The 21,636-nt window shown below is 37.9% G+C and overlaps 1 protein-coding gene across 1 annotated transcript in view; it reads left to right on the forward strand.

Moving 5' to 3' along the window:
- The first annotated feature begins 7,403 nt into the window (after nt 1-7,403).
- Nucleotides 7,404-21,636, forward strand: part of LOC145989473 (uncharacterized) — a 68,242-nt gene continuing 54,009 nt past the window's right edge. The window contains exons 1-2 of the mRNA XM_083124821.1: nt 7,404-7,600; nt 13,043-13,243. Of these exons, the coding sequence (XP_082980947.1) occupies nt 7,547-7,600; nt 13,043-13,243 (255 nt within the window). The 5' untranslated portion in view covers nt 7,404-7,546. The remainder of the gene's footprint in view (nt 7,601-13,042; nt 13,244-21,636) is intronic.

The raw sequence follows: 21,636 nt of genomic DNA on the forward strand, positions 1-21,636 counted from the left end.
TGTGTTTTTGAATAAACTTTTGGAATACGGCGTTGTAAAATTCTTTACCGTTGTCCGTTTGCAGAAACCGTGGTTGTCTGCCGCCGCTTTCGCGAAAAATTAATTTGAATGCTTCCGTGACGCATGTTCCCGTTTTCGCCTTCAAAGGTAGAGCCCATGCGAATTTCGAAAATGTGTCTATGACGGTGAGGAGGTACTTGTTGCCCTTGTTCAATTTATGTACGTTTTTCAAATTGCCGCTACTCATCTCCACGAGGTCACTTTGCCAGAGGTCGTCGATGCCCTTGGTTACCACAGCCAAACGTTCGTAGTTACGGCGTGCAGGTTTATGCAATTCTTCGACGATGGCTTGCCTAGTCATTTTTTTTTTAGAGATTACGTTTCAAGAGAAGCACAAGCGTGATGGGATTCAAAGAGGGTGGCACTTCGCTCGTGTTTTGAATGATCAGCTTATCGCCGGCACTCACGTCGAAAACGGTAAGATCTTCGTCTTCGTGTATTTCATATATGTTGCGCGTTTCGTTCCAACGTGCCAGAGGAATGTTTCCTGCTTTCTGGACACCACGATTCGATATCAAAGTCATGGTGGGAACACTAGCTTTTCTACCGTGAGACCAGTACGAAAATTCGTTTATCTGAATCGTGCCATCGAGGAGAAACTTGTAGTACGGATGATAAGGATGTAACATGTACAGTTTGTTACCTTCGACGAACGTGGAGATTCTCTGTTGATTGGGTACGCTGTTGATTTCGATGGCTTGCAGAGAATGCAGTTTAGCGAATTTAGTGTCGACGCCGAGCAGATTGCTGTGAACGTGTCCGAGTTTATTTTCGATGGGCAGCAAATGCTCGACTATGGTATCCGTTACGGCAGACAACGACGGTTTGATTTTCACTTCCACGTTCAACTGCTTGTAGTTTTCGTTGAGTTCTTGCAACTTGGCACCGAAAGAGGCCAGCGTCGATTCCTGCGTGGATTCCAGCACTCCAACTTGATCTCTGATGTTGACGACAATGTTCTGAAGGTTCTCGACTTGATTCAATTTCGAGCTCTTCTCGGTAAGATCGTTCACGATCCTTCGCATCTCTGTAAACTGCGTGTGAAGGTCGGCGACGCTCTGCGAAGTGGGCAGCGTCGACACCAGCGAACTAATTTCGTCTGGAATCTGTTCCACGTTCGCCGTTTCCGTTTCTAGTCGTTTCAGCATTCGAGATATGTTTCTTTTCAAAGCGTGCAATTCTTTGGAGGTGGGGAGATTGGCCACCCTACTCTCGAGATCGCTCAATGAACTTTTGATGTCGTTCGAATCGGATAGTGCCGTCACCGCCGTTTTCAATTTTTCCAAATCTTCGCCCGAAGGCACGCTCGTCCGTAACGATTCCAAGTCACCCTGTATGTTGTCGAGTACGTGATGAAAATGAGCGAGATTCGTTTCGACGTTCAAATTTTCTAAATATTCGATCTTCTGCTGAACCGTGCTTAACGTGTCTTGAATGCTCGTCAACGCTCTTGCTTCAGCGTGAATATTTTTAATTTCTTCGTTGATCAATTCCAAAGACGCCTGAAGCGTAGCGATGGTGGTTTGAATGTGTTCGAAATCTCGATACGCCTCCAATTGAATTTTTATGTTCGCGACGCTTTTACCGATGACCTGCAGTTCGTCCGACGATGGTAGGTTCGTCATTGTATCTTCCAAAGTCTGCAACTTGGATTTAATTTCTTCCAACGTGCTGGTGAATTCTTCTTGTAATTTGGAAACGACGACATGTAAGCGTTCTGCATCTATATCGTTCACGACGGTTTGAAGTTCAGAAAAATTCTTTTCTATTGCGGAAGTTCGTTCTTCGATTTCGAGTTTCAATTTTTCCAAATCTTCATTTTTCGATTGAAATTGCTGTAATTTGGCCAAATCATTTTGAAGCGAATCCACGCTCAACTGTATATTTTGAACGTTGTCGTAAGAAGGTACGTCGACATAATTTTTTATCAGCGTCTTCAGTTCGGAATCGATTTTCAGAATGGGGTCGAGACATTGCGTTTGGAGCGTAGCGATTTCCGACTCTAAACTTTTGTTTAAGGTCTCCTGCAAAGCAATCAAATCGGTCCTCAACTTCTTAACTCGAATGTCCAACATGAGAATCTCTTCTGCGTGGTCTACACGCTTGGTGTTGCCGAAAATGTCGTTAGGCATTTTTGGTTAACGGTTATTTATAATAGGATAGACGATTCGTAATTCTACAAAGAGAGGAATGAGTTTGTCGTAATCTCCGAGAAGTTCCATGTAAAGATAATCTCCTGCAGAAACATCGTACGTAATGTTAGAAAGCATCTTGTCGTGCTTGATTCGAAAAATATTCTTGCCGGTAGAAATTTTGATTTCGCCTGCGTTTTCCGGATTCACGGTGATTTGAAGTTTCCCGTCGATCGGAATTTCGTAGAAATGTAAATTGTTATTAAAAACATAAAACATCTTGCCCACATAGTCATTCAGTTTCGTCCAAATGCTGTTGAGATGAACAATCAGTAAACCATTGAGTTTAGATAACACGGAAGGTAAGAGGTTATTGAAATTTGGCGGTGCAGTCTCCATGTTGATCTGTTTGCGGAAGCCAAAAAGATTCATTGTCCTTGTTAGTTATTTAAGAATACGGTCAAAGTTTTTTGGCAAAGTTTTTTTTTTGTTTGCTTGCGTCACAATACAGGCACGCGCGCGCGCGTGTGTGTGTGCGACACATTGTTCCCGAAAGAGGTTTACAAAGGTCACGATATATAAACATTTGGTCCCACAGTTGGAAAATTATGATAAGGTGCATTCATCCTTCAAGGATGAGAGAGTGCATTCGTCACAATACACGCGCGCGCGCGCGTGTGTGTGTGTGGCACATCGTTCCCGAAAGAGGTTTACAAAGGTCACGATATATAAACATTTGACCAGGACTTGGAAAATTACAATAAGGTGCATTCATCCTTCAAAGGATGAGAGAGTGCATTATTTACTCATCACGCTGTGTCAGCGCAACGAATAAATGCGCGGAACGTGGAGAGAAAGTGAGGTTTTGAGGTTTTGATGAAATTTTCGTAGGTTTTGCAACACTGTGGCTCACTTCAGTGAATTGAACTGAGTTTTTTGATGTTTTGGTGTTGTTTTCTTCGCTGCGAAACATCATCACCGCAATAAATGAGTCGCGGAACGTGGAGAGAAAGTGACTTTTTGAGGTTTTTTTTTTTTATCCTCACTTAATAACGTTCAACCGGCCCACCTGCACTACTAAAGCCCTTTTTCTTTACCCCCTACGTATGTTTGCTTCGTACAAAAAAAAATAGGTTAAATTAACCTCTCTCCGAGAACTGACCCCGAGCGTCCATTTTCAGCGAGCATCATTTCAGCAAGCGCCATTTCAGCGAGTTTAGTGTTTTGTAGAGCAAGTTGGTAATACTGTTAGTGAGGTTAACATACATTATCAAAAGCACATCGTGAAAAGCTACGTTTTGCTCGGGCACACGTACACTCACACACACACAAAAAGCTAAAAAAATTATACGCCGTGAAAGGCTACAACGAGTTGGAAACACTGCTAGTAGGAAACACTGCTAGTAAAATTAACATACACCGTGAAAGGCTTCAAAATATCATATAGTGGAATTTTTGTAGAGTGGGTTGGCAACACCGACGAGCATCAAATGATGATTCGAGCCTCAAATAATAATTCGAGCCTCGTCAGTGCTGGCAATTTCTATTTGTAGGTTAGCTTAGCCAGTGAAAGATCATATAGTGGAATTTTCTTCGGATGGGTTGGCAAAACCCAAGCCTCAAAGAAGGAACATCCAATAGAGTTGCCAAATGTAAAAAGGGGACAATAGGTCCCCCTCATAAAAAGCTACAATAAGAGCCCACAGGTCGCCAACACTAAGCCCTTAATAGTGTTGCCAGACATAAAAAATACATGGACCCCTCAGGCCCCTTGATGAAAATTTACAGTGAAAAACCCAGTAGGTTAACAACACTGTCAAAAAATCTACGGCAGTGTTGCTAGATGTAAACAGGGGGCAATAGACCCCCTCATAAAAAGCTACAGTAAGAGCCCACAGTGTTGCCAACTCTGTGCCCTCAAAATATACATCATAAAAGGCTACGACAAGCCTCAAATGATGATTCGAGCCTCAAAAGATTATTTAGAACTGTCTTATTGTGTCTACTAACCCAACCTTCCCTTGACCATAAGAAGACTTTCGTCAATAGATAGTTCTCTTTCTGGTGTAACAAGTGTTCGAAATTTCTGCCACAGATATTCAATAACGGGCCATATTTTATTTAGCTTTGGATTTGGATGGGTTGCTGCATCATAGGTTTGATTGTTTGAAAAATGAAGGTAGCTTTTGATCTCAAGGAAACGACGGTGGCTCATTGTTTGTGAAAAAAAAATGGAGTTAGCAAGAATGGATTTTTTGTCCAATAAAACTGTAGGTCGGGTTTCTTTACAATGCTTTGTAGTATTGTAAGAGCAAGGAAAATTCGCATTTGGTTCACACTTACTTGATTCCAAGTTGCATTCCCTTCTTGCACTGCAAATGTGTTCGTTTCATTCACTATTAGAGTCACAATATCATTATCAATGTACTGTTCGAAAAATTGTATCAAGCCCTTACTTTCGTCTACATCATACTTGGCACATGGTTGAGCAGAAAAAGGAAAGTGTGGTGGAGCTGATGCTGGAGATTCAGGATCAAGTTCTTGCCACACTCGTACAGACGTCAAACTAACATCAGAATGCGAACTTTCGATTGAAATATCATCACAGTCAGTTAGCGTTGTTTCACTCCACTAGCACTTACACTACACTCTGATGCACTTATGACTGTGCTTATATCACTCATTTTGCTGCCAAAAGGACGAGAAAGTTCCAACCGAATCAACGCTTCCGAACAATGCGTTCTTGCAAGCAACCAAATGTCACGCAATGCAGAAAAGCTGTTGTCTTTCTTCACTTCTTGGCGCCTCAAGGCAGGCACAAAAATTAGTGCACACTCGAGACATCTGTTGGCCAGACTTGCAACTAACTCCACCTACCCAATTCATCATGAAAGTTCCGCCCGACTTAGTATGGCCGGTAAGAAAATTACATTCAAACTCCTCAGGTTTCCGAGATAACTCAGGATAATATTTTTCCGGAAGAGTGCCACATCCGAGATAATTCGGGTTAGTAAGGCAAGTGGTTAATGGCATCATGGTATGGTAGTCTTCTGTCATCCAGAGTACTTCTTTATTTCAACATGATTGAATTGTAGTAACATAGCTTTCTACCATAAATAACACCTCTGAATTTTGTTGACATAACTTAAGGTGTAATATGATTGACATTATAGTATTATACTTTTTTTCCATACATGTCACTTGATTATTTTCATGACAATGAACTGCCATCAGTGACACTGCTTTGTTTTATCACTAATGACATTGTTCTATGTTGACCTTCAGCACTGCAAGCCATTTCATTATTTAGACACCAGGTGCGTGCATTGCAAGTGTTTGGAAGTAAGAAGTTGCAATGCAGTTACAAGTAGGCATTACTTTTGAAATAGTGGTAACTGTCTCTTTATAAGCAACTCTGACAGAGTAACTTTTTCTGATAAATGTTATGAAATAAGGAAGTACTTGTACACTTACTTTTGTTTGCATTTTCCAATGAAATGAATTGTTTATCTGCTTCTTTTACCACATATTAAATCAAAAAATCTTCTGAGAGAATGGTTACACATTACACTTTCAGGTGTTTGGACATGACAGCAAATCCTGAAGCTTCCACTGTATTTAGTACAATTTAGCACTGAAAGAAACTGATTACTTTTTCGAGTTTCTGGTGTGTAATAGGTGACTTGACTCTTCCTAAAGCCACCCAAATGCCTGGCAACTAGACTCACTCTCATTATACTCCTCTGTGGGACTTACGTTGCACCGTATATGTGTTTGTGATTGTCCATACATCAACTCCATTGTATCACCATTCATTCTCGTCTTCATGATCAGCCAAAAGTGGCAGAAAAGCGATGTATTCCTAGGAATACATGTGGCAAAGAGGCTTGTTTCCACTCTTTCAGTATACCTTTTCTGTTTTTTCAATACGTCTTAACTCTACCTGCATGCTTCCTGAATTTTTTTATATCTTGTTTGATATCTGAAGTGGACAAGTCTGAGAGCAAAGTGATGTAGAGAGCTACTTTTTTCATCATCTAGAGCACAAAGTCTAAGTGCTTAGATGAAATGTTCATCAGCAAAAAGTTACTTGTTTGTATGATATCTACCAACATGCAGCCATTGTTGAAGTTGTTTTTCAACATCCTGAATATAATTCAATAGTTTGGAAGAAGACAAAAGTAATTTTATCTTTAAACAATCCAATACTATAATTGACTTAAAGCAATTGTTTTATTGGCATGTGTGCCTTGGGTTGGTTTGCTGTTCCTGATTTATAAATATATATTTTTCTCGACATTTTCCTTAAAACGTTGTTTGCAGTGAACTAAACATAACAAAACCATAATTTGTATTTGAAAGGAAATGCAATTTTTCTCAATCTAGCATGAGCTGAAGGTTGGCCATCCCTGATTTATAAATATATATTTTTGCAACATTTTCCTTAAAACGTTGTTTGCAGTGAACTAAACATAAGAAAACCATAATTTGTATTTGAAAGGAAATGTGATTTTTCCCAACCTCGCATGAGCTGAAGGGACTGTAGACTGCATTACACTGCTCTGTAAGAGTTACCTCATGTAATGGTGCTTTAATGACCATCTGTTGTGGGAAGGAGATGACTATTCTCAACTCTCACTTACTAGGTTCCTTGTTTTAGATATCACTTAATTTTAAACAGAAAGTATCATAAAGTTTACTCTATGTTATTTGGCAATATATTGTTAGTTTTGGATGTCTCAGTGGGAGCGTTATTCAATTTTTATGTTGGTGGAAGGTGATTGATTACCTGTTATGAATATTAAGAGTGGGAACCCTTGCTCTTCACGGTTATGTTAATTAATGAATTGTTAGATTTTACATGGAAATGTAAGTGAAAAATGCAGTTTATCATTATGTTAATTGATAAACTACTGTTAATTCTTTGATGACTCAAGATGATTACCTATTTTTAAATACCAAGTTCAGCTGATTTCTTGTATCAATGTCAAAGAGGACTCCTTTTTCATATTTGTCTTAATGTTGTACATATGTACTAATGGATAATTGCTTAAATATCATATGTCAAGTGATATGATCCTATTTTTAGAAATTTTGTTTGTTTTATCCTTATTTTCGTGATTGTACTTAAGAGGTAGAGAAATTGCATTAAATTTTAGATAAACTGTTACATTCTTATTCATCCTGTAATATTTCTTTCTATACAGGAAATAAATGTAATATATGGCAAGCATCTCCTGCAGCTTAGCATTACTGAATATGAACGTATCATCAGAGAATACACTCACCTGGATTACTTGATTGAAATACACAAAGTAACTTATATCAACCTCAAAAGGAAGTTTCAGAAAGCAATGTGTGATACATCTGAGGGTGATGCAGATGATTATGTTAGCAAACTGGAAAAGGTAAGACAAAGCACTCACTTCAAGGTTTTTAATAATATTTCTTTTCACTTTGTGTGAACATCAATAATGTTGTACAGCAAGTACAAGTGGTTAGCCTTCCCCTACCATTGCACCACATCAAACCACATAACCAAAACCCTTCCCTTCTAAGACATTAAAGTAGCACACAAACCCAATGCCAAAATAGCTAACAAACTAAACATACAAAAATGGTAGTACTTCCTCTCCCTCTTTGATAACCCAGGTGTATTTGATGCAGAGTGCGAGTGCAAAGCACATTACATCATCAGCAGATCCATGAGCTCCATCAATGAAAGAATCCAACAACACCTATCTGGTGCAAAATAGCTCAACCCACTACTGGTCTTCCTAAGCACATCAAATACAATAGCCATAAAATCCAAAAGGTGCATGTCAAGCACACAGCCCACACACTCGTAGACACCAAAATCAGTGAAACACATGCCATAATGCACTTCCCACATGAGCTAAACATCAATAGCACACAAGCACACCACAGTTGGATTCCTCTACTACAACAGTTAACTCCAGCCAATAGCAGATGACATGGACACAGTCGGATGGTTGACAACAGTGCACGTAGAGGCAGCCAGGAAACTATGAAAAATAGAAGCATGCGAAGCAGCAGTGCAACAAGTTTCAATGAGGATGGTGACAGTGGCCACTGAAATTAATAGAACAACAAATAAAACAGTTTCGTGGAATAAGTGAGTACTATTTTCTTGGCATTTATCTACTACCGTGTGTTTCATTTTCACATTATAAATCAATAGTGTTGAAGTTCAACTGCCCCCTCTTCACAGAGTATTTCATTGTTTTTGTGTTAACCACTTGCCTTACGACTTTTTTTTCCAAATTTATATCAAAATTCTACACTTTTTTTATTTTATATTTTACTACTACTTTACATGCAAAATTACATTAACAATGATTTTTGGTACAACAATCAAAAATAATCAAAATATTCTACTCCAAATAGGCATTCCTTTATTAACCCGAGTATACTCGGAGCTGTTAAATGTGATATAAATTGTGATATTTACTAACAATAATGCAACGAACAAAATGGTATGTTGTTTATGTTATAAATGATATAATATTGATTTCAAAAGACAAAAGAAGTAATTATTATTTTCACAAACCACTCACATAATTACTAGCCCGAGTTAACTCGGAGCAACAATTTTCTTTTTCATTTGAAAATGTTCGTTTTACCAACGTTTAGGTGTTCTGCTACCTGTAGCATTTCATTTCAGACACTAGGTGCTGTGTGGTATACACGGAAACAGGGCACTACACACAAAGCCACATTACAGTCAGGACAGTAGAAGCGGGATTCCCTTCTGATTTTTTTGCCCCGGGCATCACGTACTCTTGAACACATATAACACTGCTTCGTAGGATTTGATTTCTTCGGAGTGGGTGGCAAATACTCGAGGAAATGACGACCTGAAAGTCGTAGTGGACTTGGATGTATGCTTGGTCGTCCAAATCTTGGTGACAGTGATGGTGTGTGGTTCTGCTTGATCAGGTCATTCACAAGTTCCAGACGGAATTCCAGGTGTGTTTTTGTTCCACCACATTTTGTGTACAAAACAAACGAGTTCCATATGGCCAGATCAAGAAGGTGTAGGAAAATCTTCTTATAGTATTTTTTTTCCACGCTTTCTGGGTGTTGCATAATCAGCAAGATGCTGATCTACCCTATCCACCCCACCCATAGTGTCATTATAGTTAATAACAACCCGAGGTCTATATTTTGCTTCTCCCCGCCTCTCTACTTTCACCATATCAACTGTGTGTACACTCGACAATAGACCAACATATTTTTTGTCGTTCCACTTCATAACTGTTACTTTACCCCTCCTGAAACCTATGATTCCTCCCTTTTCAACTCGTGTATCTTTCAGTTCCTTTGGTAAGTCTTTTCTGTTTGTATTTAGTGTACCATAAACGTCTGTCTTGTTTGATATAAGAATATCTGCCAGCTGTGGTGAATTGTAATAATTGTCCATTGTTACGCTGAATCCCTGGTTTAGAAGAGGATGTAAGAGAGACATAACAACACGGGAAGACACCGGTAAATCTTTGTATTCTTCCATGAAGTGTGTATCTTTCCCAGTGTAAACAATTATATCCCAAACATAGCCACTTTTAGATTCACAAAGCATATACGACTTTATCCCAAACCTCGCTCTTTTTAGTGGTATGTACTGAATCCAACCCAACCTTCCCTTGACCATAAGAAGACTTTCGTCAATAGATAGTTCTCTTTCTGGTGTAACAAGTGTTCGAAATTTCTGCCACAGATATTCAATAACGGGCCATATTTTATTTAGCTTTGGATTTGGATGGGTTGCTGCATCATAGGTTTGATTGTTTGAAAAATGAAGGTAGCTTTTGATCTCAAGGAAACGACGGTGGCTCATTGTTTGTGAAAAAAAAATGGAGTTAGCAAGAATGGATTTTTTGTCCAATAAAACTGTAGGTCGGGTTTCTTTACAATGCTTTGTAGTATTGTAAGAGCAAGGAAAATTCGCATTTGGTTCACACTTACTTGATTCCAAGTTGCATTCCCTTCTTGCACTGCAAATGTGTTCGTTTCATTCACTATTAGAGTCACAATATCATTATCAATGTACTGTTCGAAAAATTGTATCAAGCCCTTACTTTCGTCTACATCATACTTGGCACGTGGTTGAGCAGAAAAAGGAAAGTGTGGTGGAGCTGATGCTGGAGATTCAGGATCAAGTTCTTGCCACACTCGTACAGACGTCAAACTAACATCAGAATGCGAACTTTCGATTGAAATATCATCACAGTCAGTTAGCGTTGTTTCACTCCACTAGCACTTACACTACACTCTGATGCACTTATGTCTGTGCTTATATCACTCATTTTGCTGCCAAAAGGACGAGAAAGTTCCAACCGAATCAACCCTTCCGAACAATGCGTTCTTGCAAGCAATCAAATGTCATGCAATGCAGAAAAGCTGTTGTCTTTCTTCACTTCTTGGCGCCTCAAGGAAGGCACAAAAATTAGTGCACACTCGAGACATCTGTTGGCCAGACTTGCAACTAACTCCACCTACCCAATTCATCATGAAAGTTCCGCCCGACTTAGTATGGCCGGTAAGAAAATTACATTCAAACTCCTCAGGTTTCCGAGATAACTCAGGATAATATTTTGCCGGAAGAGTGCCACATCCGAGATAATTCGGGTTAGTAAGGCAAGTGGTTAATGGCATCATGGTATGGTAGTCTTCTGTCATCCAGAGTACTTCTTTATTTCAACATGATTGAATTGTAGTAACATAGCTTTCTACCATAAATAACACCTCTGAATTTTGTTGACATAACTTAAGGTGTAATATGATTGACATTATAGTATTATACTTTTTTTCCATACATGTCACTTGATTATTTTCATGACAATGAACTGCCATCAGTGACACTGCTTTGTTTTATCACTAATGACATTGTTCTATGTTGACCTTCAGCACTGCAAGCCATTTCATTATTTAGACCCCAGGTGCGTGCTTTGCAAGTGTTTGGAAGTAAGAAGTTGCAATGCAGTTACAAGTAGGCATTACTTTTGAAATAGTGGTAACTGTCTCTTTATAAGCAACTCTGACAGAGTAACTTTTTCTGATAAATGTTATGAAATAAGGAAGTACTTGTACACTTACTTTTGTTTGCATTTTCCAATGAAATGAATTGTTTATCTGCTTCTTTTACCACATATTAAATCAAAAAATCTTCTGAGAGAATGGTTACACATTACACTTTCAGGTGTTTGGACATGACAGCAAATCCTGAAGCTTCCACTGTATTTAGTACAATTTAGCACTGAAAGAAACTGATTACTTTTTCGAGTTTCTGGTGTGTAATAGGTGACTTGACTCTTCCTAAAGCCACCCAAATGCCTGGCAACTAGACTCACTCTCATTATACTCCTCTGTGGGACTTACGTTGCACCGTATATGTGTTTGTGATTGTCCATACATCAACTCCATTGTATCACCATTCATTCTCGTCTTCATGATCAGCCAAAAGTGGCAGAAAAGCGATGTATTCCTAGGAATACATGTGGCAAAGAGGCTTGTTTCCACTCTTTCAGTATACCTTTTCTGTTTTTTCAATACGTCTTAACTCTACCTGCATGCTTCCTGATTTTTTTTATATCTTGTTTGATATCTGAAGTGGACAAGTCTGAGAGCAAAGTGATGTAGAGAGCTACTTTTTTCATCATCTAGAGCACAAAGTCTAAGTGCTTAGATGAAATGTTCATCAGCAAAAAGTTACTTGTTTGTGTGATATCTACCAACATGCAGCCATTGTTGAAGTTGTTTTTCAACATCCTGAATATAATTCAATAGTTTGGAAGAAAACAAAAGTAATTTTATCTTTAAACAATCCAATACTATAATTGACTTAAAGCAATTGTTTTATTGGCATGTGTGCCTTGGGTTGGTTTGCTGTTCCTGATTTATAAATATATATTTTTCTCGACATTTTCCTTAAAACGTTGTTTGCAGTGAACTAAACATAACAAAACCATAATTTGTATTTGAAAGGAAATGCAATTTTTCTCAATCTAGCATGAGCTGAAGGTTGGCCATCCCTGATTTATAAATATATATATATGCAACATTTTCATTAAAACATTGTTTACAGTGAACTAAACATAAGAAAACCATAATTTGTATTTGAAAGGAAATGTGATTTTTCCCAACCTCGCATGAGCTGAAGGGACTGTAGACTGCATTACACTGCTCTGTAAGAGTTACCTCATGTAATGGTGCTTTAATGACCATCTGTTGTGGGAAGGAGATGACTATTCTCAACTCTCACTTACTAGGTTCCTTGTTTTAGATATCACTTAATTTTAAACAGAAAGTATCATAAAGTTTACTCTATGTTATTTGGCAATATATTGTTAGTTTTGGATGTCTCAGTGGGAGCGTTATTCAATTTTTATGTTGGTGGAAGGTGATTGATTACCTGTTATGAATATTAAGAGTGGGAACCCTTGCTCTTCACGGTTATGTTAATTAATGACTTGTTAGATTTTACATGGAAATGTAAGTGAAAAATGCAGTTTATCATTATGTTAATTGATAAACTACTGTTAATTCTTTGATGACTCAAGATGATTACCTATTTTTAAATACCAAGTTCAGCTGATTTCTTGTATCAATGTCAAAGAGGACTCCTTTTTCATATTTGTCTTAATGTTGTACATATGTACTAATGAATAATTGCTTAAATATCATATGTCAAGTGATATGATCCTATTTTTAGAAATTTTGTTTGTTTTATCCTTATTTTCGTGATTGTACTTAAGAGGTAGAGAAATTGCATTAAATTTTAGATAAACTGTTACATTCTTATTCATCCTGTAATATTTCTTTCTATACAGGAAATAAATGTAATATATGGCAAGCATCTCCTGCAGCTTAGCATTACTGAATATGAACGTATCATCAGAGAATACACTCACCTGGATTACTTGATTGAAATACACAAAGTAACTTATATCAACCTCAAAAGGAAGTTTCAGAAAGCAATGTGTGATACATCTGAGGGTGATGCAGATGATTATGTTAGCAAACTGGAAAAGGTAAGACAAAGCACTCACTTCAAGGTTTTTAATAATATTTCTTTTCACTTTGTGTGAACATCAATAATGTTGTACAGCAAGTACAAGTGGTTAGCCTTCCCCTACCATTGCACCACATCAAACCACATAACCAAAACCCTTCCCTTCTAAGACATTAAAGTAGCACACAAACCCAATGCCAAAATAGCTAACAAACTAAACATACAAAAATGGTAGTACTTCCTCTCCCTCTTTGATAACCCAGGTGTATTTGATGCAGAGTGCGAGTGCAAAGCACATTACATCATCAGCAGATCCATGAGCTCCATCAATGAAAGAATCCAACAACACCTATCTGGTGCAAAATAGCTCAACCCACTACTGGTCTTCCTAAGCACATCAAATACAATAGCCATAAAATCCAAAAGGTGCATGTCAAGCACACAGCCCACACACTCGTAGACACCAAAATCAGTGAAACACATGCCATAATGCACTTCCCACATGAGCTAAACATCAATAGCACACAAGCACACCACAGTTGGATTCCTCTACTACAACAGTTAGCACCAGCCAATAGCAGATGACATGGACACAGTCGGATGGTTGACAACAGTGCACGTAGAGGCAGCCAGGAAACTATGAAAAATAGAAGCATGCGAAGCAGCAGTGCAACAAGTTTCAACGAGGATGGTGACAGTGGCCACTGATATTAATAGAAGCTCAAAACGAAGTTTCAGAAAGCAATGTGTGATACATCTGATGGTGCTGCAGATGATTATGTTGCAAACTGGAAAAGGTAAAACAAAGCACTCACTTCAAGGTTAATAATAATATTTCAATTCGCTTTGTGTCAACATCAATAATGTTGTATGGCAAGTACAAGTGGTTAACCATCCCCTACCATTGCACCACATTAAACCACAAATCCAAAACCTTTCTCCTTTATAATATTAAATTAGTGCACACACCCAGTGCCAAAATAGCTAACAAACTAAACATACAAAAATGGTACTTCCTCTCCCTCCTTGATAACCCAGGTGTACAATGATACAGAGTGCGAGTTCAAGGCACATTACATCAGCAAATCCATAAGATCCATCAATGAAAGAAATCAACTACACCTATCTGATGCAAAATAGCTCAACCCACTACTGGTCTTGCTAAGCACATCAAATACAATAGCCATAAATACCAAGAGTACATGTCAATCACACAGCCCACACACCCGTAGACATCAAAATCAAGGAAACACATGCCATAATGCACTTCCCACATGAGCTAAACTTCGATAGCAGACAAGCACACCACTGTTGGATTCCTCTACTACAACAGTTAATGCCAGCCAATAGCAGACAACATGGACACAGATGAGTGGTTGACAACAGTGTACCTAGGGGCAGCCAGGAAACTATGAACAATAGAAGCATGCCAAGCAGCAGGGCAAGAAGTTTCAATGAGCATGGTGACAGTGGCCACTGAAATTAATAGAACAACAAATAAAACAGTTTTGCGGAATAAGTGAGTACTATTTTCTCGGCATTTATATACTACCGCAACTATCTTCTCCCAATTATGAATCAACTGCCCCTGTTCACAGAGTATTTCATTGTTTTTGTGTTGATGGCATCATGGTATGGTAGTCTTCTGTCATCTAGAGTACTTCTTTATTTCAACATCACTGAATTGTAGTAACATAGCTGTCCACCATAAATGATACCTCTGAATTTTGTTGACGTAACTTAGAGTGTAATATGATTGACATTATAGTATTATACTTTTTTTCATACATGTCACTTGATTATTTTCATGTCAGTGAACTGCCATCAGTGACACTGCATTGTTTTATCACTAATGACATTGTACTATGTTGACCTTCAGAACTGCAAACCATTTCATTATTTAGACACCAGGTACATGCATTGCATGTGTTTGGAAGTAAGAAGTCCTGGTCGAGCCTGCATTTTTCGCTGAAAAATTACTACATAATACAACTCTGTGGTGCCTAATCTAGAGTTTCCTAGTGTATTGCAGATAGAAAGTCATATAAAATATCTTAGGAAGGTAAAAGAAACTAAAGAAGGACTAAAATTAAATGGTATGACTCAGTTGTTAGCATATGCAGATGAAGTAGACTTATTAGGGGATGATATAAATACAATTAAGAATAATGCTAAAATATTTTACAAAACTGCTAAAGAGATAGTTTTGGAAGTTAACAATGAGAAAACTAAATATATGCTTACAGGCCGAAACCAAGTGTTAGGTAATAATCAAAATCTGATTATTGATAACAACTCGTTTGAACCAGTTTCCAAATTCAAGTACTTAGGAGTAATATTAACAAATGAAAATTATATTAAAGAGGAAGTAAAAGGTAGGCTTAATTCAGGCAATGCATGTTACTTTTGTCTTCTCATTTAATATATAAGAAACTAAAAGTTAAAATATACAAAACAGTAATTTTGCCTGTAGTATTATATGGGTGTGAAACTTGGTCCCTTACATTGAAAGAGGAAGGCTAGAGAGTTAGTTAGTGGTAAAACTATCTGTAATTTTACCAATAAATGCCTATATGGGCAGATACCGAGAGCTACCCTACCTTGGCCTCTGTGGTTTCCATGGTTTAACATGTTTAATTGTGACCATAACCTACAGTCCTTGCCTGGTTCATAGTAAGCATTATTCAGGTTGAGCGTATAAATGCTCTAACAACAGTTGAGGTTGGCAGTCTGATTGGTGCCTTTTGCACACTAATATAAGTTATTTTTTTCTGTAAAATATATTTAAATATGCCCTCAGCATGGCAATCAATATCAAGATTTAGTTGTGTGTGTAACCAAGAGTGACTCTGCTCTATTGCTTTTTAAAATATATGACCAAAGTGCTGCCTACAATGAAAAAGGTACAGCAGGTTTAGCTTAATTGCTTGTCAGTTTTGATTTGGTGAATCCTGCAATAACTGAACCGGTTACACGAATAATGTTGTACCCAACAGTTTATGGCTTCCAGAATATATTCCTCTTGTAGTCTGCAGTCATTACAAGCATAAAAACACAGCTTTGATGTTTCAGGAGAACAAATGCTACCTTCATCAGAGGAAGCATGTGATCTGGTGAAACGTCACAATGAAAAACTGTGTTTTAATGCTTGTAATGACTGTAGACTACAAGAGAAATATTTCTACAATGCATACATACAAGAAAAATTATTTTCCAGAATATAGTAAGTGGCACATTTTATGAACAGATTAAAAAGTTTTCGGCACCATGGAACTTCCTGTTTGAGAGAAAATGTATAACAGAAAACAACATGGGTGATAATTGGTTTTCTTGTGATATCAACATGGGTGATTGTTGTGCTGTTTCTGTGGCATTAGGTCTTTGCTGAATACAGCATTCATTGTGTGACCAATTCACCTCATGCAAATCAAATTTCAAGTACATATACTCAAGAACCTTCATTGCCTCTCAATAGACCCCATGAATATGCTACATTTAGTTGTTCATAACCAAATAAGAGCCCTCCAGCTTCTATGGTGCTTTCCACAACAATTAAGACTGAAGGGTGGCTGTGTAAACATGGCTAAATGATAAAGTATCAGGGGGAGGGAAATGGTGACAGAATTAACTTTTTCTAGCCAAGTTATAATGAAATTTTATTTCAGATAGACAATTGTTCACCAAGTAGAATTTTAAGCAAAAAATGCAGGCTCGACCAGGACTTGACCACTGAGCTACCGAAAGAATGGTTCACCATGTATGTCAAGGCTCATGTAAGATAAATGGCAGCACCTTAGTTGAAAAGTACACAACACACAACAATCACCACCAGATATATTTCAGAAAAGGAATTCAGGAATGTCTCACTTCTCATGTCAGCTAAAGGGTTACAGGAAGCTTTGAAATATTTTTTTCTAGTGAATTGTTGTATGTTTGAAAAGAAATTTAAAACACTTTCAAGCAACAATAGAAACATTTCTTATAATTGAAAGGAACAGTCCACATAATTTGTCCTTTTAAGTTCCAACAAATGAATGAAGGTAGCTTTGTTACAGAAAACCATTGTCACCAGAAAATACAAAGAAATGTACTTTTAACCACTGTACCCCTCGAGAGTTAATGTTTTCCTTTATAATCAACAAATTTTGATGCTTTACGAAATATATAATTGATTATTGCATGCAGAAAACACAAATAACAGGTATTTGAACCCAAATTATGGCCAGCACAAGTAGAAACCTGCCATCTCTGAATACTTTTGTTGCTTTTTATTAGTAAAAAATGCTTGTATACACACTAAAATAATGAAAAAAAAAACCATGGAACTTTCTAAAACCTCCAAACCTAAGGCCCCTAACGTAGGTGTGGAATGTCTTGTTGGATGCTATATTCACTGGTGGGAAGTCTTACTCCTTCACAGTAAAGTAACACGCTAAGGTAACTTTACTTCACAATAACACGTTTCCATGAGCTAAAAATAACTGAAAATGTTCACAGCAAAACATTTCACAGGTACAGAGGGTCAAGGGTACCAAACATACTTCAAATGAAGGTTGAAAATACCCAAACAAAATTTCTACTTTAGCAAACACTTTTATTGTATGTAATAAAGTAAGTAGAAAAGAAACATTTTTGAAAAATGTACATGTTTTAGTTATGAACGTTTCTGCTCTTTACTTTATTTTTGTGGGTAGAAAGGTATCAATTGTATTTATTTTATTTTGATTCAATGAATGTGATAGTCACATAAAAAATCTTGTATCAATAGCACTGTTGAAAAATTGATTGAATGGTTGCAGCAACAAACTTAATTTTAAAACCAGGCATCGTAAACACTAAAAATCAAACCAGTTTTCATTTTTAAGACATCATCAGCTAAAGTGAACATGTTAACAGCTCCAGAACATTCTTGTGATAAACAAAGCAACTGAATAAATTCACATCATTCCACTTGAAATCCCAGAAAACTGTAGCACATGCTGCATTAAGTACAGTAGATGCTGTAATTTTCTACATTACCAAAAACTAAAATCACATGTATAACAGCCGGCCTCAGTGGCGAAGTAGTTAGCACAGCAAGCTACAATGCCAGGGATGCTGGGTTTGAATCTTAGTCAAGGCATGGGTGCTCTTTTTTGAGTGTCCCTTCATCAATTTCATCTCATTACCATTCATCCTCACCTTTGCAATTAGCCAAAAGTAACAGAAAAGCGAGGTAATATAAACCAAACCAATCAATCACATATATAACGAAAACGAGCACTATACTTATTAATGGTAGTGTCACAGCATCCTTGCTGACAAGACAATATCTATGCATGTTTGACTTGGACTGCAGATCTTTTCTTTTGGCTTTGCCTGATAAACCAACAAGCCCATAATCCAGACGGCAAAACATTGTTGAAGAATGGTGTGGACTGGTCTTTTAGTACATTACACATCAACATTCCCCAGAATCCTACATATGAACATTTCCTTCTCTGTGGATTTGTGTTTGTACGTGAAAGTAATAGGGATAATCTAGTTTCAACTTGATGATCTCATTATCTTTAGTCCAGCAAGATGATTTTACAGAACAAATCTCATTCACAGTAAAGTTTCTCAAACTGTATGGGCACTTTATTCCGTATACTCCCTTCCCACAGCATGGGTTATACCTTTGTCACAAACTTCAGGAAAAAGAAGGAACTTGGTCTCAGTACCTTAAAAAATATAGTGAAACAGATGGTGAAACTGCCAGTTGTCACAATGACCTTCATATTTGATGCAGTGTTCATCCCTAATTTGTACTGAAACCAGTTCAGCTCTGACTTGTACTGAAACCACTTTGAACTTGCTGCTTGACCACAAAATATAACTGTACATTTATTTTCCAACTTGATCACTAAATTTTGGCCAGGTGCCTAACTTGAATAACACAGTGGCGAGGGATTTTTAAAAGTGTTACCGGTTATCAGTAGGACATTTAAGGGAGACTTGGGTGCCTCCGCACCTCATGCCCCCCTCCACCCCAATGTCTTCCAAGTAGTTCATATAATATTAATCTGGTACGTCTGCAATTCAATACTAGATTTTGGTAAAGTTATTAATCAGGAAAAAAAATGTTGACATAAGGACTGAAGTGTAATCGCAAACATTGGTTGTTGACACAATAATACGTAATTTGATACTTACAGAAACATCGAAGGCTACTTATATAGCAGATTAGTGTTGCCCAAAAGACGAGACTTTGGCCTGTCTCGTCTCATGGAAGTCTCGTGGAAATGCTGTCTCGTCTCGAAAATATTCGTTTGTCTCATGACACATGGTCAATCTCGTCTCGTCTCGAATTTTTAAAAGCCTCTCCCATCTCATCCCATGGACAACACTATAGCAGATCAATCCGACGACTCTTCTCTTTGAAAATAATTATATGATGCTGGGGTCCCGGGTTCGAATCCTGGCTTGGGCATGGACGTTTGTGATGTCTATTCATCAATTTAATCATATCATCACTCATCCCCATCTTCGCAAAATAACCAAAAGTGGCACAAGCGAAGAAAAATCAATCAAATCAAAAAAGTTCTATGATGCTGTCATAAAGTGAAGTTTTTCATTTGAATTTGAATTTTTGGGTGCGTCATGGTCATGGTCCATGTTATCCACATCTGAATTCCACCCTTTTTTCACCCGAAAATAGAGTACATGGCCAACAAAAGAGTTTCGACAACTGCGCACATCCACATAACCACGGATAGTCGTTATACCACGAAACATTGAAATGTCAGTCATATCCAGCAGACGATTTGGTTTTCAAATCGTTCAAAATAGGCTTTGGCCTCCCTTTCACCACAATTTCGATTTTTTCTGCAAAAGAACGAACCGAAAGATTGCTTCAAAATATCTTCTATCGCACGATTACACACACTGTTCAGATAGGATGAACCCGCCACCTCGGAACTCGGAGCAAGCTCCATTCCGCTTGTTAATTAATTGACAATGCCCGAAAACAACATAAAGACGAAAGACACCACTCACAAAATCGCACTGCACAGTCCCTCCCACAAACTGTTGTTTACTTTTGTAACACGTGAAGCACCCTCCTTGCCCCCTCCCCTCTCAGCATCGACCCTTCCCCAATATTTCCTTCGGAACCTGCAAGAAGTCCAGTTCTACTACTGTTGCCATTTAGTTCTTTTGAAACCAGATTTGCCCAAATCTCGAAACTTTTAGTTTCAAATAAGACGTATGTAGAGTAGATGTAGTCTTCATCTGTTGCCTAACTACTCCCACTCCCATGTTTCGCTAAATCCACTGAAATCTCATTTCTGACACCACTACTATTTCGTATATTTTACGTCCTTTGCTACCTTTAAGGCTTTCGCTTTATAGGATAATCGTGACGATGAGGATGCATGGTGAATTATTGAAATAAAATTATTTTTTTTTTTGTGTATGTAATTATTAATTTTTATAATTATGTAAGTAAAATAATAACAACGAACATTGAAATAACCATTTCTTGCTGAGGATTCGAACCTGCGACACCTGACACTTAAGAGCGTGCTAAGATAACAATCGGGAAATTATGCTTGTAAGTAAGGTTTTCACTCAAAAACAGTTCTACCACCTCAAAAACATTGCTTCAATCTGAAATTATTGCATTCCTGCAACAACGTATGTCAATCTCAATCATTATTATCAACAATTATCACAAAATTCTGTAACAGAAATAATATTATATGTGTGAAATATAGAATTTTAGGTTGACAGTTTAAAAGGACAGCAGACCCCTTGTTCATACCCATCCCTCTCCTCTCCTTCTTGCCCATGATGTCGAAGAAGGACAAAGAGGACTTTCGTAATCGCTGATATTTAGTGTAAATACAAAATATCACTTGGTAGTTTGCTTTTCCCCCAGTGTGATTTGATTTTTTTAAATTTTGATTTGGCGATTAAAACCACTTCATGCACAGTAATGCTAATCGGGACAGTTTAAAGTTGGATCCATACCACTTGTGCCTCCACCGGGTATCGAACCCGGGATCCCTTGATTTTAAGGCGGCGACGCTACCACTGTGCCATCGTTCCCCAGTGTGACTGGACACCTTCAGAGTAAGATAGACCCGATTAGGCGACTTAGCTATTTTCTGTCAATTGAATATGGCAACACTGGTCTGTATCCGGTAAGGATCACCGGCAACTGCGCCGGCTAAACAGGCATGCCAAAAACCCGCCTCCTCCTCCCGCGATCAGTCTTTGCCGTAAGGCGAAGTCTTCCTTGCGTGGGCTCAGGCCCCTTTCCTCATGTTGCCTGAGGAGGGTACTGGATCAGTCCTCCTCTTCGCTTTTGCCGGTGTCAGACAAAATGTTAGTCTGAAATGTTTACTTTATGACAATATTACCAGTTTATGTACGTAATAATATTTTAAG

This window comes from Lepisma saccharinum, chromosome 6, assembly GCF_977018435.1.
Source record: "Lepisma saccharinum chromosome 6, izLepSacc3.1, whole genome shotgun sequence".
NCBI lineage: Eukaryota > Metazoa > Arthropoda > Insecta > Zygentoma > Lepismatidae > Lepisma > Lepisma saccharinum.